This window comes from Bacillus rossius, chromosome 8 (genome assembly GCF_032445375.1).
Source record: "Bacillus rossius redtenbacheri isolate Brsri chromosome 8, Brsri_v3, whole genome shotgun sequence".
NCBI lineage: Eukaryota > Metazoa > Arthropoda > Insecta > Phasmatodea > Bacillidae > Bacillus > Bacillus rossius.
This window is the reverse complement of record NC_086336.1, coordinates 42,475,959-42,497,208: the sequence shown is the minus strand read 5'-3', so window position 1 is coordinate 42,497,208 and position 21,250 is coordinate 42,475,959. Positions and strand designations below refer to the sequence as shown.

Sequence of the window (21,250 nt, the reverse complement as noted above, 5' to 3'; positions counted from 1 at the left end):
AAAATTACCTTATACAGAGTTGTATTTCATTCTATCACTATTGAACTAATTACTTATATTTAAAGTTTTTATATTTACTTTTAAGTCCAAACAACAAAAATCGTGTTTTTTTTAGTATTTTAAAGTAGTTTTAATTCTGTCGTAAACGAAAAAAATGTTTAGATTAGGTTATTTTTGGTATAACATAAATACAATTCTCGCAAAAATATTTCTATATCATTTTTATGGAGGGTAGGTTTTCGAATATTCATGTGATCGAAATTTAAATGGAAATTTAGTTAGGTTAAGTCAATGACATTTAAAATACTCTACATTGTGAAAGTATGAGAGTTTTGCTCCGAAAGGGAAGTTGCAAGAGCATGTTCGACACTGATCCAAGTGTCGATGAATCTTAAACTTACCTTCCAGCAGCGGTATCGACGGACTGGAACTCAATCCAACGAAGACAGATTATTCCGACCTACGGCCGGCACTCTCATATTCCCCTCCCACATATGCGCCCATCAGGGTAGTGTTGGGTGAAACTTCCAGTCCGTTTTTAATACATTCCAGAGCTTATTTAAAACAGAACTGTTAGGGATCACTCTCTGTTGTTTGATCGGGAAGGTATTAGGGCTTCGGCAATGACCAGCGGCTGGGGCCACCAACCCAGCTTAGTCACCGCCTCAGCCCCACACCACACTCAGCTGACCAGACAGTTGGCTGTGTCCTGAGCCCTAAGACTTTATCAGCACTGCTGGCGACTTCCCCGATCTCCCACACCACACTGGGACCCTCAAAACACCCAGTAAACTCATGGTCCGGTGGAGGCCTATCCAACCTCTGCTAGCTGTCCGGGCTAGTACCGGAGCTGTGTCGTCGCTCACCACGTCGACTCCGCATCAGGCTAAGGAACCCTTGGAGCCTGCTCCAAGCGATCACCACTACCAAGTACGAGTCCTACCCAATCAGAATCCTGGGCCTGGGAGAAAACCTCAGAGGGACACCATTCAATATTTAATGGATTATTCCCGTAATACTACCAACTTGGCGTCTATACGGCATGAAACCGTATGCCAACAAGCTAGCCGACCGCCACTCTTCAGAATCACTCCAATGGATGTCCTCGTCTTCTCGGACTACCCTCCGATCTTCCGTTCCTCGGCCCGACATGTTTACAGCAGGTTAAGGCCAGGACGTACCTGGATTCATCCGGCTGCGACCGAAGAAAGCCCTGGTTAGACATGACAGTCCTGTCGTGCGTGGGCTGGAGCGCCTCGGGGTTACCTCGGTACCTCCCCCGACCGCTGGACAAGGGAAACGTATCACACCTAGTCGAGAAGTTTACAGCTCTTTTTTTAAGCCCGGATGCCCCCGAACACGCCGGCGCCATTATCAGTCATTTCCATTACCATAGGCCTGATCCATTCACTATGGGGCCCTTTGGGACCGAGACACCGAGGCTCAGCAGTCGAACCCCCCAGAAAGGTTTCAAACGCAATTTCTGTTGCCCGAAGATTCAGCCAATTCACCATTTCTGGTCCCATACATGCAATTGAGGATGCAACTGAGGCAGGGTTACGCCCGGCGTTGTCCTCATTAGTTAAGGCGATGCTATGACTAGAGGTTGAGGCTACCCATCCCAACATAGTCACCACCGAAGACAACCGCAACTTGGAAAACGGCGCGCCGACCGTGGGGTTTTCGACCGTGTTTCTGTGCTTGCACGATGACACGAAAATGCATGCCCGCGTAAGTTGTTCCCTTACCCCAACATTTTTTTCCAATTGAGCTTACTTGATAACTTCAGCACTGTTTTCGAAATGGAAGGCCGCACACACTTCATAATCCTGCAGTGCTTAATCTGTTATTAGCTCGCACTTCCATATCAACTTACTCTGGATTAATTCTTCACAAAATCATCTCGCTAAAAATAACAAAAAAAAATTATCGTTCCCGCCAATCGTTCGCATATGCGGACAACGGACGGATTTGACAGATAGTCCTTGCTCTTGGTTGCGTAATGGAAGCCCTACTTCTTCGCAATCGAGTTGTACGAATGCTGCAGCAACGTATCTCGGTCTTGGAAACTTTCGTTCTCATTCCCTTTCCCGGCGATTTTATTCTCGTCCTCCGCCTTCAACTCGATGGGAAAGAGAGAGAGAGAGAGATGCACAGGTCCGAGCAGGGCGAGGTGCGATATAATCTCGCTTCTTCTTTCCTTGACCGGCTGGACCGCTGAGGGATGAGCCCCTGATGAAACCTTTGGTTTGGGGAGGGGGGGGGGGTGAGGGGAGGAGGCGATGTCCGGTGCCGGGGGCACTGACATTCCGACCAGTCTGGTCCCGAACCAAGGTCGACTTTCCCCCCCCCCCCCCCTCAAACACTCCGTTTCCACTCTGCACAAAAGGCTCGTGGTCTCTGCAGTAGAGATGGGCGACATCTGGGGACGCTGTGTTCTCGGTCGTCGACGTCTTTCACAGGTTTTTCGGATGTTAGCCACAACGAGTCTCTCTCTCTCTCGATCTGTTGCCCTCGGCACGTCGCCATCGACTTTTTTGCCCTTCGAGAAAATCTGTGACGCGTTTTCTACTTTTCCGTTTCGCTTCTATGTCGACTTAGAAATAAATGCAAGTGAACGTCAGCTAGAAAAATTTAGACACCAAATTTAACGTAGAATTCTTTAAAATAATGCCGAACATCATAAATATATATATATATATCAGATCGTGTTTTTGACTACTTTTCTTGACGCGAATCACACGTAGTTTCCGCAGTCGCCGCTAGAATTCGTTGCCGGAACAGCTACGTCGAAGATTGAATCATTCGATTTGCAAGACGAGATTTTAAACTTTATAATATAATTACTCCGATAAACGCGAAAAAGACTTGAAAAAGTACTAAACCCCGGCTTTGGGTATGATTTTTCCATTGAATGTTATTAAAATACTGTCCTTTTGTTAAATTTCATTTCAAAAAAATTCATACTCGAAAGTTACCCTTTGGCTTTGTGAACTTTGGTTCACGTCATTCGCCACAGATGGCAGCACTTTGGTTACATTTCTGGTCCATTCACGAAATTACTCTTACCAAATAGCCGTATAATGATAGCTAAGATGTTACACATCAAAAACACCCGAGCATCTTCTTGTGTATACATTTTTTCTAAGTTACGTGGTTTTGTAAAAATCGTAACTTGGTCGACGTTACAGTTTTCTATATTTTATATTTTGCTGTATTCACAGTTTTTCTCGCTCTACTAAGTCATACTTGTAGGTCTGGGATTAAAAAAAAACTACATGAAAACAATGTATTTATGTGTGTTTCCAATCCCAAGTCGATTATAATCAGCCTGAGATAATAAAGGTCGAGGCCATTTTTTTCAGGTTCTGTACCATTGATATATATATATATACAGTTGTCAACCGCATTTAAATTGGATTTTAATTTAACAATAACAAAACTTTAATTTTTATAGATGCCTACATAGCTATGAAATTAATTCCTTATTTGCATAAAATTGTAAGATTTATAGCGGCTTTCACAGACTATTCAGTATTCGGGTGGACAACCACTTTAATTTATTTTCGCCTCTATTTAATTTTTCTTTACTTAAACATTACTCCTTCAAATAAGACATAAATTTAATTAATTATACTAACAAATATTTTTGATTATGCCAAAGTAGACAAAAACCTAATTGACCAATCCATCTGAATCATTTTTACTATTCTGACCTACCAAGTAAAAGTGCTCATGATTATAATATATAATTTTCTCAATAATTTCATTCTTTAAATTTTAATTTCTATACTTCTAGATATTTCTACTCATATGAGCACTAGAGGAAAAACGTTAAATTTAGACGTAACTTACTTGGATTTAATCTTTTTTAATAATATTTTAATGGTTTTATCAATAATATATAAGTAGTTTAAGTCACGCTCAATTTTAATAGAATAAATTTACGTAGGGCTCATAACCTAATTTGCATCATTCGCTGTCTAAATATGACTCTTTTTATAGTATTCATCTAACTCTAGCATGCTAAGAAACTTAAGTAAGACATCTTAATTACGTAACTTGAAAGCAAGGTCAAATCTGTTATGAAACTCGTGGCTTGGTATTGATCTGTAACAACAAGGTCGAATACATTATGCAACTCATGCCACTGATGGACTGTATCTAAGCTCTGTGTATATATTTGGTTGAAATATGCATAGAAAACTTTGTAAAATGAACTACTTATTCATTTCCAAAGATCACTCCATTTGATGGGAAGTTGATGAAGGTATTTTTTGCAGGATCCTGGTAAATGTTCTTCGAATTTTTCAATAAAACGAATTTTAGGGAGAGAAAAATCTTTAAGACATTAAGTGATCAGAATCTTGCAAAATTTATAAATTACTCATCTCATTTTTGTTGATTGAATATATCCCGTTTCACTTCATATACATACTTCTTTTGAGATGAGACTTCTTTCTAATCCGTGGTTTTAAGCAGTGGATGTCTCATGGCTCAGTGTCAGAAACTATAGAAAATAAGGGAAACTATGATCCCTTTTTTGGTATTTAACTTAATTGACGACAGTTTATATTTCATTCATAAGTACAGTTTTAATTACAGTATTTTCACTCGGTTTCTTCCTCACTACCCCATCCCTAACAAGTGTCTCTGACTTATTCTCTCTAAGGCAGCGGTTCCCAAACGGTGGGTCGCGACCCACTAGTGGGTCGCGGAAGGGTTACAGGTGGGTTGCGACTCAACCCTAAAACTATCAGAAACCATCGAATAAACCATCAGTAAAAGATAAGAAAAACCTAAACAAATCGAATTGTGTGCAAACACATATCTATTGTTAAATAAATAACTGTTTTGCAACAAATTGCTTATGTTTTGTCAACCATTTTCAAATCAGAACACAAATTGTTTATCAATAACCAATCGGTATCTTAAAAAAAAATCATATATATGTATATATATTTGCAATATTTGATGGTAAATTATGTAAGACATAAGTAAGGGATACGATGATACATGGACCGATAGACCGTGGAGGTATTCCTGTAAGGAAAGGTGGGTCGCCAGCTGAAAAAGTTTGGGGAACCACTGCTCTAAGGGACTCGTTCCCCGTCAACGACAGCATTTTGTTCCACCGATCTCCTCTCCCCCAGCTGCTCTTCATCACTTTACCATAGGGATCCTCCATTAATCAAGTGAGGCTCGCAATGGGGTGGGAGGAGGGGGGAGGGAAAAATCACGAAATATCACAGAGATATCACGTGTATTTATTTTTTCGCCCGATTTCTTCTAAACCGAAAAGCGACGCGTGACCTTGACTCGCCTTAGCCAGGCAACAATATCCCCGCCCGCCGCAAAATGAACCACCCGGCTCGGCTTGGCTTGCCAGTCGCCAGTAAAGACTGTGATTTTTTTTGGCGCCGAATACACATGCGTAAACGACACGTAAGCCTTTCCTTTTATTATTATTTTTATGCCAGCGAGAATAAACCTGCAACCTTAATGTGTGTCTGGACATTTTTATCACTGTGCTTAATTTTCCAGAATTAAATTAGATTATACCTATATTTAAAGATGATATTCTGAAATTTTTTAAAAATATTTTGTACCAAAAAAATACACGTGGTTTATGGGGGGGGGGGGGGTAAGTCTGAAACCTCACTTAAAATCACTCGGGGAGGAGGGGGGGGTTAAAAATTTGCTAAAAAAAAAAAAACATCACGTGATTAATGGACGACCCCATAACTGTATCTTCGTGCACCTAGAGTAAACGTTCTCTAGTAACCCATCGCGTGAAACAGTTCATCCAGCATCCACACCCGGAAATCATTCGCCGACGTCCTCGGGGGTTGCTAACTCCCCTCCAAGGCGGGGGCAGCCGGCGGGCTCGACTCGGAGGCTGGCTCGTTATCACCTCGGGCCCGATTGTGCGCGCGCGCCGCGGGCCGGCGGTGAGGCAACACATCAGCCTACCTCGCGGGAGCCCGGTGTTGTCACTGGCGAAGTGCTAATTGCCGAGGGCAAACATGAGCGTCGGCGTCGAACCTCCCACCACCACAGTCAGACCCAGCGAGCATGCGAGGCGCCCCCGGTATATATACGCCCGCAGTTGACGTCCTAGAGGCACAAGTCTCCCACCTGGCGAACCAAGTCCACCGCGGCAAAACTACCAACATGATCAAGATCGTGAGTATTCGCTAGTGTTCTCTGCAATGCAGCTCGGGTCTTCCCCGAGAACAATTGGTGTCACTCGTTTCCGAGCTCTCCCGACGGCTGTCACGTGACAACGCGATCCCTGCATCGCTCTCTAGAGTTTATAGTATTTCTCAGACGACGGTAGGTCCACCCTGATCTCAGCATTGGTTTAAAATTTCGCCTTTATCTCACAGAGGTACAATAACTGGGTTGTAGTTCGTTTTTTTCACATGTAGCCTACTTTAGCACATTTTACACCATCATGTTTACTGTCACAATATAATATACATCAAATTAAATGACAGCTATGTTCATCTTCGATAAACTATATTAATTCAACGAAGTTAAATTCCCCTATTTATCATTTCAGGCGTCGTTGAAATCTTTTAGCACCATCGAAGTAGGTGAGTGGGATAACTTGCCAAGCATATGCCCCATTCAAAATTTTCTCGTGGCTAACTAGAGTATGTAAGCGATATTGTAAAACGTAGTTATGAATACAGTGCAGTGACTGATTTCGTTTGATTAATACAAAAATTATCTGCTGAAAGTCTGTGATCACCTTTCATTTTTTTCCAAACCTCGAGGTAAGGCCCATGTGAATGCCTAGTAGGGCCTTTATAGAGAGTTCATGCAATAGTTTTCGGAGACACTTAATATTTTACGTGTCAATAGAGTGTTGATTAGAGTCACGGTTAGTACACATGATATAACTATACAAAAGAATATTTGTTTGAGTCACCTGATCTAAAATGTAGAATGTGTTCTTAAGTTATGATTTAAACACTTTGTTGACTAATTTCGTCAGGTTTTCCCTCTGAAAGTTTATTTTCTATGTTTCCACAGCTGATAATGCATAGAACTAACTTTTGAAGTTATGTTTTTAAAATGTTTCATTAAAAGAATCAGGAATTACCGAAAAACTTAAAATCGAACATCGCATATGAATCCAAACATGAGGTTGAGGCTACCAGAATATTTTTTTATGATACGAACCAACTATATGTGTTCTCACACTTAACTTTAGATTTGAAACCACGTCGCGGTATTCGGGTTAGCCTAAGTTCCACTGCACATCGCAGTCAGCATTATCAGGTTGACAATCAGTGACCGAGGGCTCACAGTATGTTGGGTTGACGCAGCTTCGAGAGCCATGATTGCCAAGACCGTGACCGCAAATAACCTGAGATCATCTATGAGATCAATTCGGTAGAGTAGTTAGATATGAAAAACCTTTGGTGATTGACGCGCCCTGGACATAACCTGAGCAAATAATCAACAACAAGAAGATGCACTGACCCCCATTACACGATGCGCAACCCACACCTAAGGATGGGAAGCCTCTACTTGCGGTAGCGGTGAACGAGCTTGAGTATTAATAGAACAGTTTTTTGTCCCGACTGGAGTGGAAAATAAATCCGAGAAATTTTATCGATGCACGTTTAAGCACACCAGGCTTAAGACGAGGGAACATCCAAGATTGCAGTGGACTTCGCATCACCTGGGCAACCACTCTGTGCCCTTAAAAGTTCTCGAAATGCCTACCTTGCAATCTCTGCTGTAAGCAGAGGTGGCCATAGACTTTCCGGGGCAATGGGCTGTTTACTTTTATGGAGACTATGCCCCGGTAAATATGAAAAAAAAATTTCAACCCTTTCAAACGAAAATTTTAAACCAACCTGGAACTTAAATTTTCGTCGATGGTTTTGCTGATTTATGTTAAAAAAAAAATTGTTTTGATGATAAATCATCCTCGCGTCAGTTTTATTAAAAGCTTACAATCATATTCCGGTGGAATTATTGCGTGGCAATAAAATCTTTACAAGTTTTTCTTTTCTTCTAAAACTAAATCATGAATTGAAATTTTTATCGACCAGCACTTTAGTTTGCGTGCCAACAAAATTTTAATTTTTCCTTTCGCCGTCAATGTGCATATTTCATCGGGACACCAGACGAACAAAGAGAAACATAAACGGGAAAGCGCCGGTGCGGGGTGCCCCGACTGTAGCGCGGCCCGGCCTGTGAGAGCGCTTGGCCAGAGGGGGGGTGACGTGGGACGGACTGCTGTGCCCCAGGTGCTGTGCTGCTGTCTGGCGGCGCTGGCCTGCGGCGCCCCTGCCGGTCCTGACGGCTCCACCACCACCCCGGTGCCCATCATCTCCCAGTCCAACGTCGTCAACGGCGACGGCTCGTTCCAGAACAGGTGAGGGACACGGCAGGGCGCACCGCGCGCCAGGTGACTCCTGCAGAAGTGGCCATTCGTCGGCTCCCATGGATCCACTGCAACTTTTGTGCTCGACGTCCCGACAGACCTGCGCGGTCGTCGGATATCACTCGACGGGCATAACCAGTTTTGACGCTGTCGCCTATTCACACGTTATCAACTTAGGACTTGTGTTCAGAAACAAACGATATCTCACTCAAAAAAATCTTCATTTTCTCTTTCTTTCATACAAAAGACCATTACATTTTATGGGCTTCAAGAACTTTACATCTGCGTGGGCAATCCTGCACATATTCGGCCAGTTATTTTGGCAAACAAATGTTCGACTTTGGTATTGATCACTTATTGGGCACCATGGCAAACCAAACTTTCCAAAGCGATCAGTTTGCATGTGGTCCACTGGTAGGCCTTCCGGCACAACGACAGAGTTTTTAAGTCTCTGCAAAAACAAGTACGTAAGATAGAGGGACACAGATCTTTTTTGGGTAATTTGTCGGCCTTGGCCAGCTATAAGTAACTAAGTAAGTAAGGAGTAATTTCGGAATGGCCGATGGGAATTCTAACCCGTAATGCGAGTCCAGTAACAATTTACTGTTTGTTTACTTTTTTTTAGAATATTTTGAGGAAGCATTTATATCTTAATGTTACGGGATAATTAGGTTTCCCATTTTTCCAAGAACAAAATTGAGATGGATTATAACTAGAGCCCCGGAAATTTCGCGGATTCATTTAGTCGCAAATCTAGAATGCAAACCTCCACACTGTCGCACTGTGTTCATGATTGGACCGCAGTTATCTGGACACGCCCCTCTACGACCCGTGAGCCAACGATGTCCAGCCAGGAGAGAAGTAAGCGAATCAGTTAGTGCCAAATAACAAGGATAAAAAATGTTCTCAATAAGAAATCAACCAATGGGAAAGTAAACACGGGTCGCTCACACACCTATAACTTTGAATTCTATCCTGAGGCCAGAGGAATCCGCGAAATTTTTGGGACTTTAATTATAACACATGGTCAGAGCCCGAAAAATTCGCGGGTTCATTTCGTGTTATGCTAAAATTCAAATAATTATACCTTAGTGCTGCTTCTGTCATTAGTTCACTGTTAATCTGGAGGACTGAGGGCCAATTAGAGACCCTCACTCATAAAAGTGTCGAATCACAGGCCACCCAGTCGAGACGACTCACAAGTCAGCAGCCAATGACCAGTTAGCATTTGCCCGAGTGTGTAGAGGATATTGGAGTCTATCCTGGAGGTCATTGAACCCGCGAATTTTCCGGGTCTCTACACATGGTTCAGGTCATGTTTACTAACTACAATCGCAACTTCAAGAGTAATCCAACAACACCGTTGCCCCGTGGTGAAAAATTTTTAATGTTCGATTCCGAGTTGTGACGTCCTCGTGGTGTCAGACGCGACCGTTTGCCAAATGTGCCGCGTGTGGTGTCCCGCAGCTACGAGAGCGGTGACGGCACCAAGGTGGAGGCCTCCGGCGAGCTGAAGACCGTCGGCCCCGACGGCGAGGTTGGCGAGGCCGTCAAGGGCTCCTACTCCTTCTCCATCGACGGCGTGCTCTACAGCCTCACCTACACCGCCGACGAGAACGGCTTCCAGCCGCAGGCCGACTTCATCCCCACCACTCCCCCAATCCCGGAGAAGATCCTCGAGGCGCTGGCCTACAACGCCGCGCACCCCGAGGAGGACACCCCTGCGCCCAAGAGCAAGTGAGCTCACCACCCTCCCCCCTGCGTGCCGTCAGTCCTCGCCGACCCAACTCACCCGGACGTCTCCTGCGCCTCTCCGAGTCCTGGCGAACGAAACGAAAATTCATCATTCTCAATGTAAAAAAAATGAAAGTCAGTGTATGTTACACATTTTATTCATTATCTTTTTTTTACAGTATACAATAAAAAAATCAGTTATTTTTTACATGCTGTAACCTTATTTACCGTACAAAACGTCTGTCCGATTTACGTTCACTATGCAATCTACAGTGTGTCCATAAAATAATGTTCAAGTTTCAATGCTATATTATAAGACTATTTACAACAAAAAAAAAATACATCAAATTGAAGGGGTAAACTGACCTATTTTTTTTTATTTTGCAAATTTTTCAAAATGTGCACCTTTAGTTATGCAGCACACGTCCAACCAAAATTCCAGTTCTTCCCAAACTTTAGTTAACACGCCTCTTAAATTCTGTGTTTCAACTCTAGCAAATCATCAGGTAGCTGCGATACGTAGGCACGATCTTTTACTTAGCCCCAAAGGGGAAGAAAAAAAAAAGCATGACGTTATGTCAGGTGAACGTGGAGGCCAGCGGCAAAAGAGCTGTCGACTCGACCATTACTACCAATCCAACGGTTAAGAAAAACATTTAACCACTCTCGTATAAAGATATTTCAATGGGGAGGGGTTTTATCCTGTTGCCAAATAAAGTTTACATGTTCACCCTCTACTAACTGGCGAAAAAGCCATTCTTGCGCGCTGCAAAACAGATAACAACAAAGCAGTATTCGCGCATGCGCTTATCTAAAACGGTTTGATTTACTCTTTAATAATGGCCTGGAACCAACACTTCAAAACACTTACAGTTAATATTTCAAATTTTATATTTGGTACATTATGTTATGGACATATGGTATAAATGTGTTATTTATCTACAAATATCTATTTTATGGAAATTATTACAAATTTACGATATTTGTGTTTAAACGTTTTTACTTGCAAAACATTGCAATACGTTTTTTCTATTTAGACCTAAATAAGTTATTTTTACGTTAAGTAAAAGTTCAATAATGTAATTATTTTTCGAGTATTTACTTACTCTGTTGTATAAGTAGTGTTTGTTACTTCTTTAAGCTTGAGTGTGAGGTTTTGAAAGTAGCATAAATCATCATTTAATTCAAAAATACTCCTTCGCTCTTACTGAAACGTCACAGTTATTTTTGAATCATAAATTTAAGTGTTCAGAGTAGCGTGAATGCAACTTAGTTTGATATTTCTCATAAGTACTTTTTAAGTTTTTTTTCTCAAAGCCATTAGAGTTCTACTAACTGATATAGGATGTATAAAAATGCGGATAGAAGAGAAAATGTTACACTTTCAGGTTCTGCGGAAAGGCATAAGATTAATAGCTCCGCATTTTATACTTCACGCGATTCACTGAGACTATGATAGGTACATAATAGCTTAAACATGCATAGTTAACCACTTGCCCTTCTAATGAAAGAACGGTTATTCATAAAATTAGTTGGAATAAATTACAACCGCAGTAGACACAAGTGTAAACTAACTTACGGTGAGAAATGAACTGATGCTGCATCTTTATACGCAACTACCATGACGTGGAGCCTGTAAACTGCATTGTGGTGTCAGGCATGACAAATTGGAGTGATGATAGGGTTCACTACCACTTCGCATACAAGCACACTTCTTGCAACATGGTCTCGTATGTGGCCCCTGGCATCTTGCCAATACGTGGGAAGTAAGTAGTGATGTACTTTTAACAGAGGTATTCCGCATCCTGTGTTCTGGCCTTAGAAGGAAATTCAACTTTCCTTTCGGGTCGATAATGTGTATACTACTGTACAACAAAATCTGCTAATGCCCAGTGCAACAATCGAATTCGTTATCGCTCAAAGCAAAGAGTGTGTTTAAGCAAAAACTAATATATTTTTCACTGTACTGATTTTGTTCGCTCAGCAAAAATACATATTGTATAACGATACGCTACTTGGGAATTGCAACAACGCTACATGTTTGATAGGTCGTGTGAAATAGTATACAGTTTTCCTCAACGCAAACCATTCTCTCATAGTTAGCGTGTTTCAATCAACCTTGTACATCAATACATAATTTATTAAAGAAAAACTTGAAAGTGAGCGTTTAAAACGTGATACTTAAGTCTCTAAGATTTAAATTATATTTATTTTAACAAATAAGCCATTAAATAACCTTATTTTAGATTAGGGTTTGAGAAATGTCTCACATTAATTCCTGAACTTGTATACCTCTCTCATCCACATTCGATTTTTTTTTTGCGTACACTGATGTTTGGCTTGGGGCTCATGACTGGAAGCGAATTAAAAACGGAAAATGATACAATCAAAAATATAGTTTTGGCATTATATTTACGTTTACCGTTACACTGTTTGCAAAGTACATATAATGCGTATGTGTAAATTCGTTCATTTCAAGCGACCACCGTAAAAACACCTCTCCCGAACACGTAGTCCCAGAACCCGAGCAAGATTAAAGCATCATGGATGCGTGTGCCTGTTTTAGTAATTATTGAAGTTCTAGTGGAAATTAAAATACTTTGACTAACATCATTATGGCAGTGTTTTAACAATAATTTTCTATCCAGTAAACAGATATTACAATTTAAAATAAAGAAAAATAGCTTAGTTACCATGTTTTTTTCCCTACCTTTTTACAATACATTGTACCTGCGCATATTCTCTAACCATGAACATTCGCGTTCTTCAAAATTAAACATTCTAATTGAGGGTTAAACACATTTTACACTTATTGTCAAAGACTTCATATGACAACAAACCATGCTAAGTTCTAGATAGAGCTACATGACGTTGATTAATTTAACTGAGAAAACGTGCTGTATACCTGTAAATGACAAAAAAAAGTACTAAGTCAATAATCATAAGCCACTCAAAAAGGATTTTTAATTTTTTTCCCCTTCGTTAGTAGTCACGCCAGTGACGTCTTGAAAGAGAGTTAAAAAAAGATAGATAAAGAGAGAAATAGTTTTTCAGTACTCACCAGTGATGTTTAGCATCCAAACCTCGGTGACGAACAAATTCGTGCGTTCTCGTGCTTTGCAAGTACACTTGGTCGCGACACGCAAGCATGCGCACGGGCGAACAGGCCTCGTTGCGAAGAGGGGCAGGGAAAAAGGGGGGGGGGGGTAGGAACGATGTTCGTCAACACAGCCGCGGACCCGAGGTGTCAAATGCGGCAGCCACGCCCGAAAAGGGGCTTGTGGGTGGCTATGGTGGGGGGGGGGGGGGGGTGAGACGACGGAGCCCGCATTCCGAGAGTCAGCCGCGACCACGGAAGAACAACAGCGAAGGTAAGAAGGACCTACAAAACGGCGTGATAGCGAGGCGCTTGGGTTCTGGACGGGTGACGACTTCGGCTCGTGTGAAATTAACGTAATCAAAACCCGATAGTAAAGTTAATGTCGAGCCTTTATTTAACAGTCTTTGATTCCCTTGGAGACTCCAGTAAGGAAGAGAGGGCAACAAAAAAGAGGTCGAAACAGCGACATGACATCTTATAATAGGAAACTCAAGACACGAGATATAACTTAGAATTCCTCGAAATAATGCCCAGCGTGATGAATATACGCATATTGTTTTTTCAAATACATTTCCGAACGCGAATCACACGTAGTTCACGCACCCGCCGCTAGAAACTGCTGCCGTAGCAGCTACGTCGACTATCGAATCATCCCGTTTGCAGAGCGAAATTTTAAAGTTTCATAGTGAAACAACTCCATAAAAGCAAAACAAGACTTTAAGAAATACTATACCCCCACTTAGAACCTGATTTCCGACTAGGAATTTTAAACAGTTAATATACTATAAAGTTTCCCTTTGGCTTTGTGAACTTTGGTTCTCACCATCCGCCATACATGGCAGTACCGTGTTTACACATTTCCGTTACATGCGCCTTCCGTTTCATTTACGAAGTTATTACCACCAAATGCGGTATCCCGAGAGCTAAGTGATGTTACACATCAAAATGCACAGTAGCTTTTACCATGCAACTGTAACTATCTTAGGTTTAATATTCAAATCTACGGATTTATTTCTTTTCGGGATTGGTTCGTTGATATGCATCTTTAGACTTTTTTTTATTTCTTTGTGATTTTCATATATTAAACAAAGACAGTGTTTTAAGAAAAATATGTTGAATCTCGGTTAAATAATTTTAGTGTTTTGTAAGTTATTGGATTGTGTCGTACAGTTCCACGTACAGTGGAATTACAAGTTTAAAATTTTCTGTAAACGCGGTCTTTTAAAACACCGCGAGGGAGATGACGGACGGCAAAGTGGCTGCTTGCTTATAATTGAGCCACGATCGAGCTATTTCAATCCATCACCGCCGCACGGACAACACGTTTGAGCTCGCTCTGCTGTGGTTTCTTTCCCGCAGACTCCATTGTCGGGTCGAGACTGAGTGCCTAGTCTGCGGTGGATTGCCCAACTCGGTCAATAAAGATTCTGTTAGTCATGTGTCTGGTCACAAAACAAACGTGCAAATCTGAAGAATTCACAAGGAAAAAGACCCGCGGTATCTGCGGCCCAAATGACTTGGTTGTGTGGGGTAAACCACACATGTCATCTCACTACACTGTTAAAATTTTTCACTTTAAATTCACAAAGAATTCTGTTCACAAATTATCCAGGGTTTTTCGTAAATACGTCGGCATCTTCGTAAGATAGCGAGCACAAGTTCCCTTTCTTTGAACATGAATCCGCAAGAATAATCTTGGTGAATAAACAAAGCATTCAAAAACTTGTTTCGAGACTTCTACATAAACACTGTTGTTTATTCCACGCATGTGTCTACCCTGTTTATGCCGTGAAAGTGATCTTGGAAGTTGAAATATGGCCTAGCTTCTAGTTAGATGCAGCTATCTGAAATTACGAAAAACGTTTCGTTTAGTTCAGGTGAAATCTTCGTTGAAGTGTCTGTAAATTTACTGTGTTTTCTAAAAGTGTATGGGGTCTATGTCTAAAGTCATGTAATAAGCGGAGAATTATATGACAGTCAACAACATAGTTTTGGCGTTATAGTTACGTTTATCGTTACACTGTAGGTCACAGTTACGGTTGATTTCACATTGAAGATCTTTTTAATTCCACGGGGACTCGTTCCCCTGCCTCCTCTTCATCCTCTCTCTCTCTCTCTCTCTCTCTCTCACTATATATATATAGTAAGAGAGGTATATATATATATACCTCTCTCTATATCTCTCTTCTCTATAGAATTATATATGTCTATATCTATATATGTTGCTCTATACTATGAAAATATTAAAAATCTATGCATTTGCCTATCCACATTTTTATCTATCTTTTACCTGCTACAAGTGTGGCATAGATATATAAAACATTCCCCCGGAATCTACACCATGGTCACAAACAAAAGTCACACGTTCTACGCAGGAAGTAGTAATATTGTATTAATTTTAAATATAAACAAATCTAAATTAAATAAATATCACTTTTAAACGGATTTTTGACTTTTGAAACCCAGTTTAATAGGAATATTTTTTTCTTCTGAAATTGCCTTGTACATAGTTGCGACTAATGTCAGATAATTGTTTCAAGAACTATTGCTTCCGTATCGTAGAAGCAAAGCCAGAATGTTTCACACAGGCCCTAACTTTTTTAGTTTACCAAATATATATTCCGGGGTAGTTTCACTGTCATAAAGTTTCATTTGGCATACAAACATGTTTTGTATGTACACTAATGTTTACGAAAGTGACTATGTACGGGGTTATTGTTGCCACACATGGGGTTTGCCAAATTTGTGTCAAATTTTAGTTCTTCGAATTCCGTTCCATTTCCATGAAGAAAAATATCTCCTATACAAATGTCGTCCAAGATGTTCACACGTAAAAAAAGGAGGGGTTTGGCTGTGTCATGGACACGGCCGTGTGTTGTACGTGAATACGTGTATGTAACAGGTAATATTTTCTATACAAAATATAAAATACGTCATTTTATGTATGTTATAATCATGTTTGAACAATCAGAAGTCATCATCCACTTGCATAATTTCAACCGGCCCAGCTGCAGATGTACTGGCACCGTCGTTGATCCGCTCGGACGCATTTATTTACGTTCCCGGCACTGCTTAACTCGGTCACATGATGTTTTATTGGTATCATTCGATTGCTTTTGGGAAGCCCTTTCCAACCGTATACGATCTCTGTATTTGGATTTGGCTTTTTGACGCGTATAAGCCGACATATATACTTGATTTTTTTTAATTTTAACAACATATATATTCATTGTAACTATTTTACACTAATGTTTTATATATGAAATTTTTATATTTTGACAAGAGCTGACGATTGAAATTCAAACGAACGTCGTAGCTTCTCAGAGTCAAAAGTTATACTAAATGGAAATATCGAAACGCAGCTAAATGAGATCAAAATGGCGGCGCTTCCCCCTCCACCGCGCGCGATGTGTCTCAGTCCTCACTTAGCGTAACGAATCCTTTGACCTTTAAGCTATCCAGTTGTGTAATTAAATTTTGGATGAAGATGATATATATGTAGCTGCAACACCAAACTCTATCCCCCCGATTTTGTTTTTATTCGTTTCTTTGAATTGCCTCCCACTATGGAAGCAATTTTAAAGACGTATTCACGACACAAAAAAATTGGTTGTCTGTAAAATCGGTTTACGGATGATAGTTTAACGTGACAACGTCATAACAAAACATTGATGAAATGACTGCATACCTTTATGAATAAAATTGAATCATTTTTATTGAATTATCACTATTCTGTATGGATACAAAGAAGGAGTGAAATTAAATCTACAATTTAATTGATAAATTTACTTTTATTTGCACTCATTAATTCAAATATGTTTATTAATTTAACGAACAGATTATTTTAACTATAACTTTTCACATGTTTGCTTTTTAACTTCTTCCAATCTGTGTTATTCTGTTAAGGATAGGACGATGATAGGAAAAGTAGGAAACGAATGGGATAGTTTCAAGTTTATTGTGCCTCGAAAAAGGTCAAATCGATGGTTGTTCCAATCGAGTGGAAGAGAGATAGAATGCGGCGCAAGCGTACAATGAGCGTAACGGGACGCATCGTGACGGGACAATGTGCGTTGCGGAACACTTTTTTTCGTGCGTGCAGCCGGCGTTCATCGATTTCTTAGACGTTGTCACGTCACAAAAAAAAAAAAAATCCGCGATGCCTGGATGCGACACGGCAATCGCTCGGCGGACGGAGGTGTGGGGCGGCCCGACTGGAAGATCGCGCGGGCCGTCCCACGCGCGTCTGCGTTCCTTCGCCTTGACACACAGACGGCCCGGGGCGCGGTCGCTTGCGGTCGTCGTCTTGCGGCGCGGCGATGGTCGCGGCTTCAAATGCCACGGCGTCGTCGCGTCTGTGCACCCTCGCGGGTTCCGCGGCCGAACGCCTCCTTCCCGAGGTCGAAGACACTGCTGAGGACTCCGGTCTTTCCCGTCGTTTCCCTCAACATCGAGGACAAATCTTCGTACGTTCGAGGGTCGGTCTCAGAACGCCATGTTCTTATATGTGACATCTTGATGTCGGTATAGGGCCTACGTCATTCGGTGGAATTCAATTCGTGAATGCGACGGAATTGAAGGGAAAAAAAAAATTGGTTGTCTGTAAAGTAGGTTTACGGACGATAGTTTAATGTGACGAATGTCATAAAAAAGCATTGATAAAATGATTGCATACTTTTATGAATAAAATTGAATCATTTTTATTTTAATAATAAAAGAATAAATACTTGAAATTATACGAGTAATCAGATTTTTAAAATGCAAGAATAATTAACATTTATGGCCGAAATTGTTGTTGTAATGAGCAATGAAAACCACATTAACTTTTCACTTCACGTTATAAACAGTCGACGAAACAGTTCACGTGTAGATAACTTGTAATTATTTTTAAAAACTGGCGTTTATCTATAAAGTTTAAATATAATTATGAACAAGTTTTCATATAAATAAAATTGTAATCAAATATCTATCATCAATTATATGAATCACCATAATTTTTTAGTCAATTCTAACATCACATATTATTACTGCACTCGCCGACAGCGTAACGGAACACAGCGCAACGGAACAATGAGCGTAACGGGTCACAGCATAACGGAACAATGAGCGTAACGGGACACAGCGTAAAGGAACAATGTGCGTGATGGGACACTTTTTCGTGCGTGCAGTCGGCGTTCATCTATTTATTAGACGTCACGTCAATAATGTGTAACAACCACGGTGCTACCAGCTGTGGCGAAAGGCGCCAACCAAAAGTTCATAAAGACCACAAGGGAAACATTTGCAAGATGGGCTGTATTTTGGTAAAATTCCTCGTCGAAAACCAAGTGCAGAGCCCTTTTCGCGATATTCGGAGCCTTTCCGTTACATAGTTCAACTTATCGCTCTGCAGATGGAATGGTTTGATAAACGATGTAGCTGCTCCGTCAGCGACTTCTAGTGGCGGTTGCGGAAACTACATGTGATTTGCGTGCAGAAATGGGTTTGTAAACAATATTTTTTTGTATATTTATCACTGGCGTCATTATTTTAAGGAATTCTACGGTAAATTGCGTGTTCGGGTTTCGTATTACAAGTGTATTTGCTACATGAGCTCACGTTAACTTGCTAGTACCCGAGGTTATATGTTACACATCACTGGCGAGTACTGAAAAACTTGTTCACATATACATTTTTTTTCAGTTATTTTGGTCATTAATTTTATTTAAGGGCTATTTATAAAATATTAACTCAACACCTTCATTGCAAGTTGTATGTAAATGATTTTCGGGCACAATGTATTTTTTATGGGACTAAAATTTTATTTTTTGGTGGATTGTTGTGGTGGCTTTCCAAGGAATTGGCTATATTCGGTTGCGCTCGCATCTCGATGCCTATGATCAGGAGGTCCACAGACATTTTATATAACACCACGTCCACCATCTTGGAATCCGCTGTCTTGAATATCCATAATAAATTATTAAGATAAAAATTTGAGAAGAATTCCCAAATTTATAAAAAAAACACTAATTATTTTAATGATTGATTAAATTGAGTTACGTCCTAGATTCGATACTTTCTCAATAAAAAGTGATAATTTTAGGCAAAAATACTTATGTAATAAAATATGGTAAAAAATCCTAAAAGAAGCATTAATTATAAGTACATCTACCAGCTTCCTATTGATTCGATCGATTACTCTCTTTAGTTCCATACTTGGTAAAAGCAAAATGTTTATTTTAGGGAAAAACGCTTATTTTATTAAACATGGTGAAAAATCTTAAATGTGGGTTAAATTCCTCATATACCATCTGCCAGTAAGTTGCCGGTGCCATCTTGGAAATTCGTAATTATTTACCTATAAATTTGAAGAAAAAAAACCAAATACCATTTAAAAATCATAAATAAATAAATACTGATTGTTTGATTTGAGAGATTCCTGTCCTTGGTTCGATTCTTGCTCAATGCAAAAAAATTATATCAAAAATATTTATTTATTTTAATTTAACATTGAAGTGGCAGGTACGAGGGAAAAAAGCAAAATTAAAAATAAAAGAACTATTAAATAAATTCTACAAGTAACAACAAGGAAATAACTAGCGTTTCTAGATTTCTACAGTTAAAAGTACTTCTATCCACTTTATATCTACAAGCAGTATTTTGATTAATGTAAACACTTTAAATATTTTTACAACTGACAAATAAATAAATGATAATAACTTAAAATATCTTGAATTAGGTTTTATAAATTTTAAAGTTAAAACGAGCAATACATTTAAATTCAAGTTAAAATATAATTTTTTTTCAGAAATATATATCTAAAGTTAAAAATAGTTTATTTAAATGAAAACGTACAAGTTTATAAGTATCAAAAGTATAAAAATATGTTTTAATTAATATATTCATGAGTTATCCAGCCAAATATTGACTTATTTTTATTTGATAGATTTTTTTTTCTGGAAGAACTACTGTACATTTTTTGGAAGCAAAATTTTTAAAGCTCTCTGTGAATACATTGATTTTTATTATTATTTTATTGCGTGTATTTCTGTCCCTAGCGACCACGTTGGCCATTTATCTTGAATGATTTTCAGATACCGTGGAAGACCAAAATCCAGACAGATGGATCAGGTTTCGATCCCGTTCTTCTGAAATGCGAGTCTAGCATTTTACCGTCGTCACCTCGCTCGGGGATGGAATTAGTATCCATGCATCAATCCAAATCTAACATAACTATAACTCGTTTTTATATAATAAAAAATATCTTTCCTTGGAGTATTTTTGTTTGTTTTTTTTTCCCCTTGGTGACCACATGTCCAGTCAATAAACTTTTAACGAGAGTATAGACGTAGAACAACATCTCGCATCCACACCAACTCGACTCTGTGCATGTACATATTGTAAATTTATAGCTACTAGTCAGTGTTAGAGTTAACTAATGCGATGCACCTACATGTACTTTTTTACTTTCAGAGCGGGGCTCCAGAGCTGTTCAATTGGCCGTGAATCAACTAAGATAGGCGCGGCATCTCACATCAATTTACTCCTTCCCCTCATCACCATCCCAATCTTCTTCGCCCTTGATAATCTCCCGCTTGTAACGTCTAAAGCAGTAATTATCCATGTAAATCGCTCTACGAGTATAACCTGCTTCGTTATTAGAGGTGACCTGATGTTACAGAAAAAAAAATATCTATATTCTTCCCGCCATTCATTCTTCTAGGAAGCAGCATCCTGTATGGTGAGCGATGTTATTAAAGTCGGCGGGCTCGTATGCTTGGATGATCAAATGATTACTGAAGGGAACATCCCGTGACCAAGAATATTTATGCCTTATTTTTAACCATACAGCCGGTCTACGTTTATTTTAAAGATTTTTAGAGTCTTGCTTAACTTGTAATATATTATATTATAAACATTTGTTTATCAAGATAAAATAATAACTTTGGAGATAGTTTAACCACTGTTGTGCGTGGCTCAGGTACCTGAAACGTGTACGTTGTAAACAAAACATATATGCTACTCTCCAT

General features: G+C 39.9%; 1 protein-coding gene across 1 annotated transcript; it reads left to right on the top strand.

The window, feature by feature from the left end:
• Positions 1 to 6,127: 6,127 nt before the first annotated feature.
• LOC134534801 (endocuticle structural glycoprotein SgAbd-3-like) lies at positions 6,128 to 11,332 on the top strand. Its single transcript, XM_063373389.1, has 3 exons — positions 6,128 to 6,186; positions 8,271 to 8,398; positions 9,875 to 11,332. Exons 1-3 carry the CDS (start codon positions 6,175 to 6,177, stop codon positions 10,146 to 10,148), a joined length of 414 nt encoding a protein of 137 aa, XP_063229459.1. The 5' UTR covers positions 6,128 to 6,174; the 3' UTR covers positions 10,149 to 11,332.
• Positions 11,333 to 21,250: the final 9,918 nt, after the last annotated feature.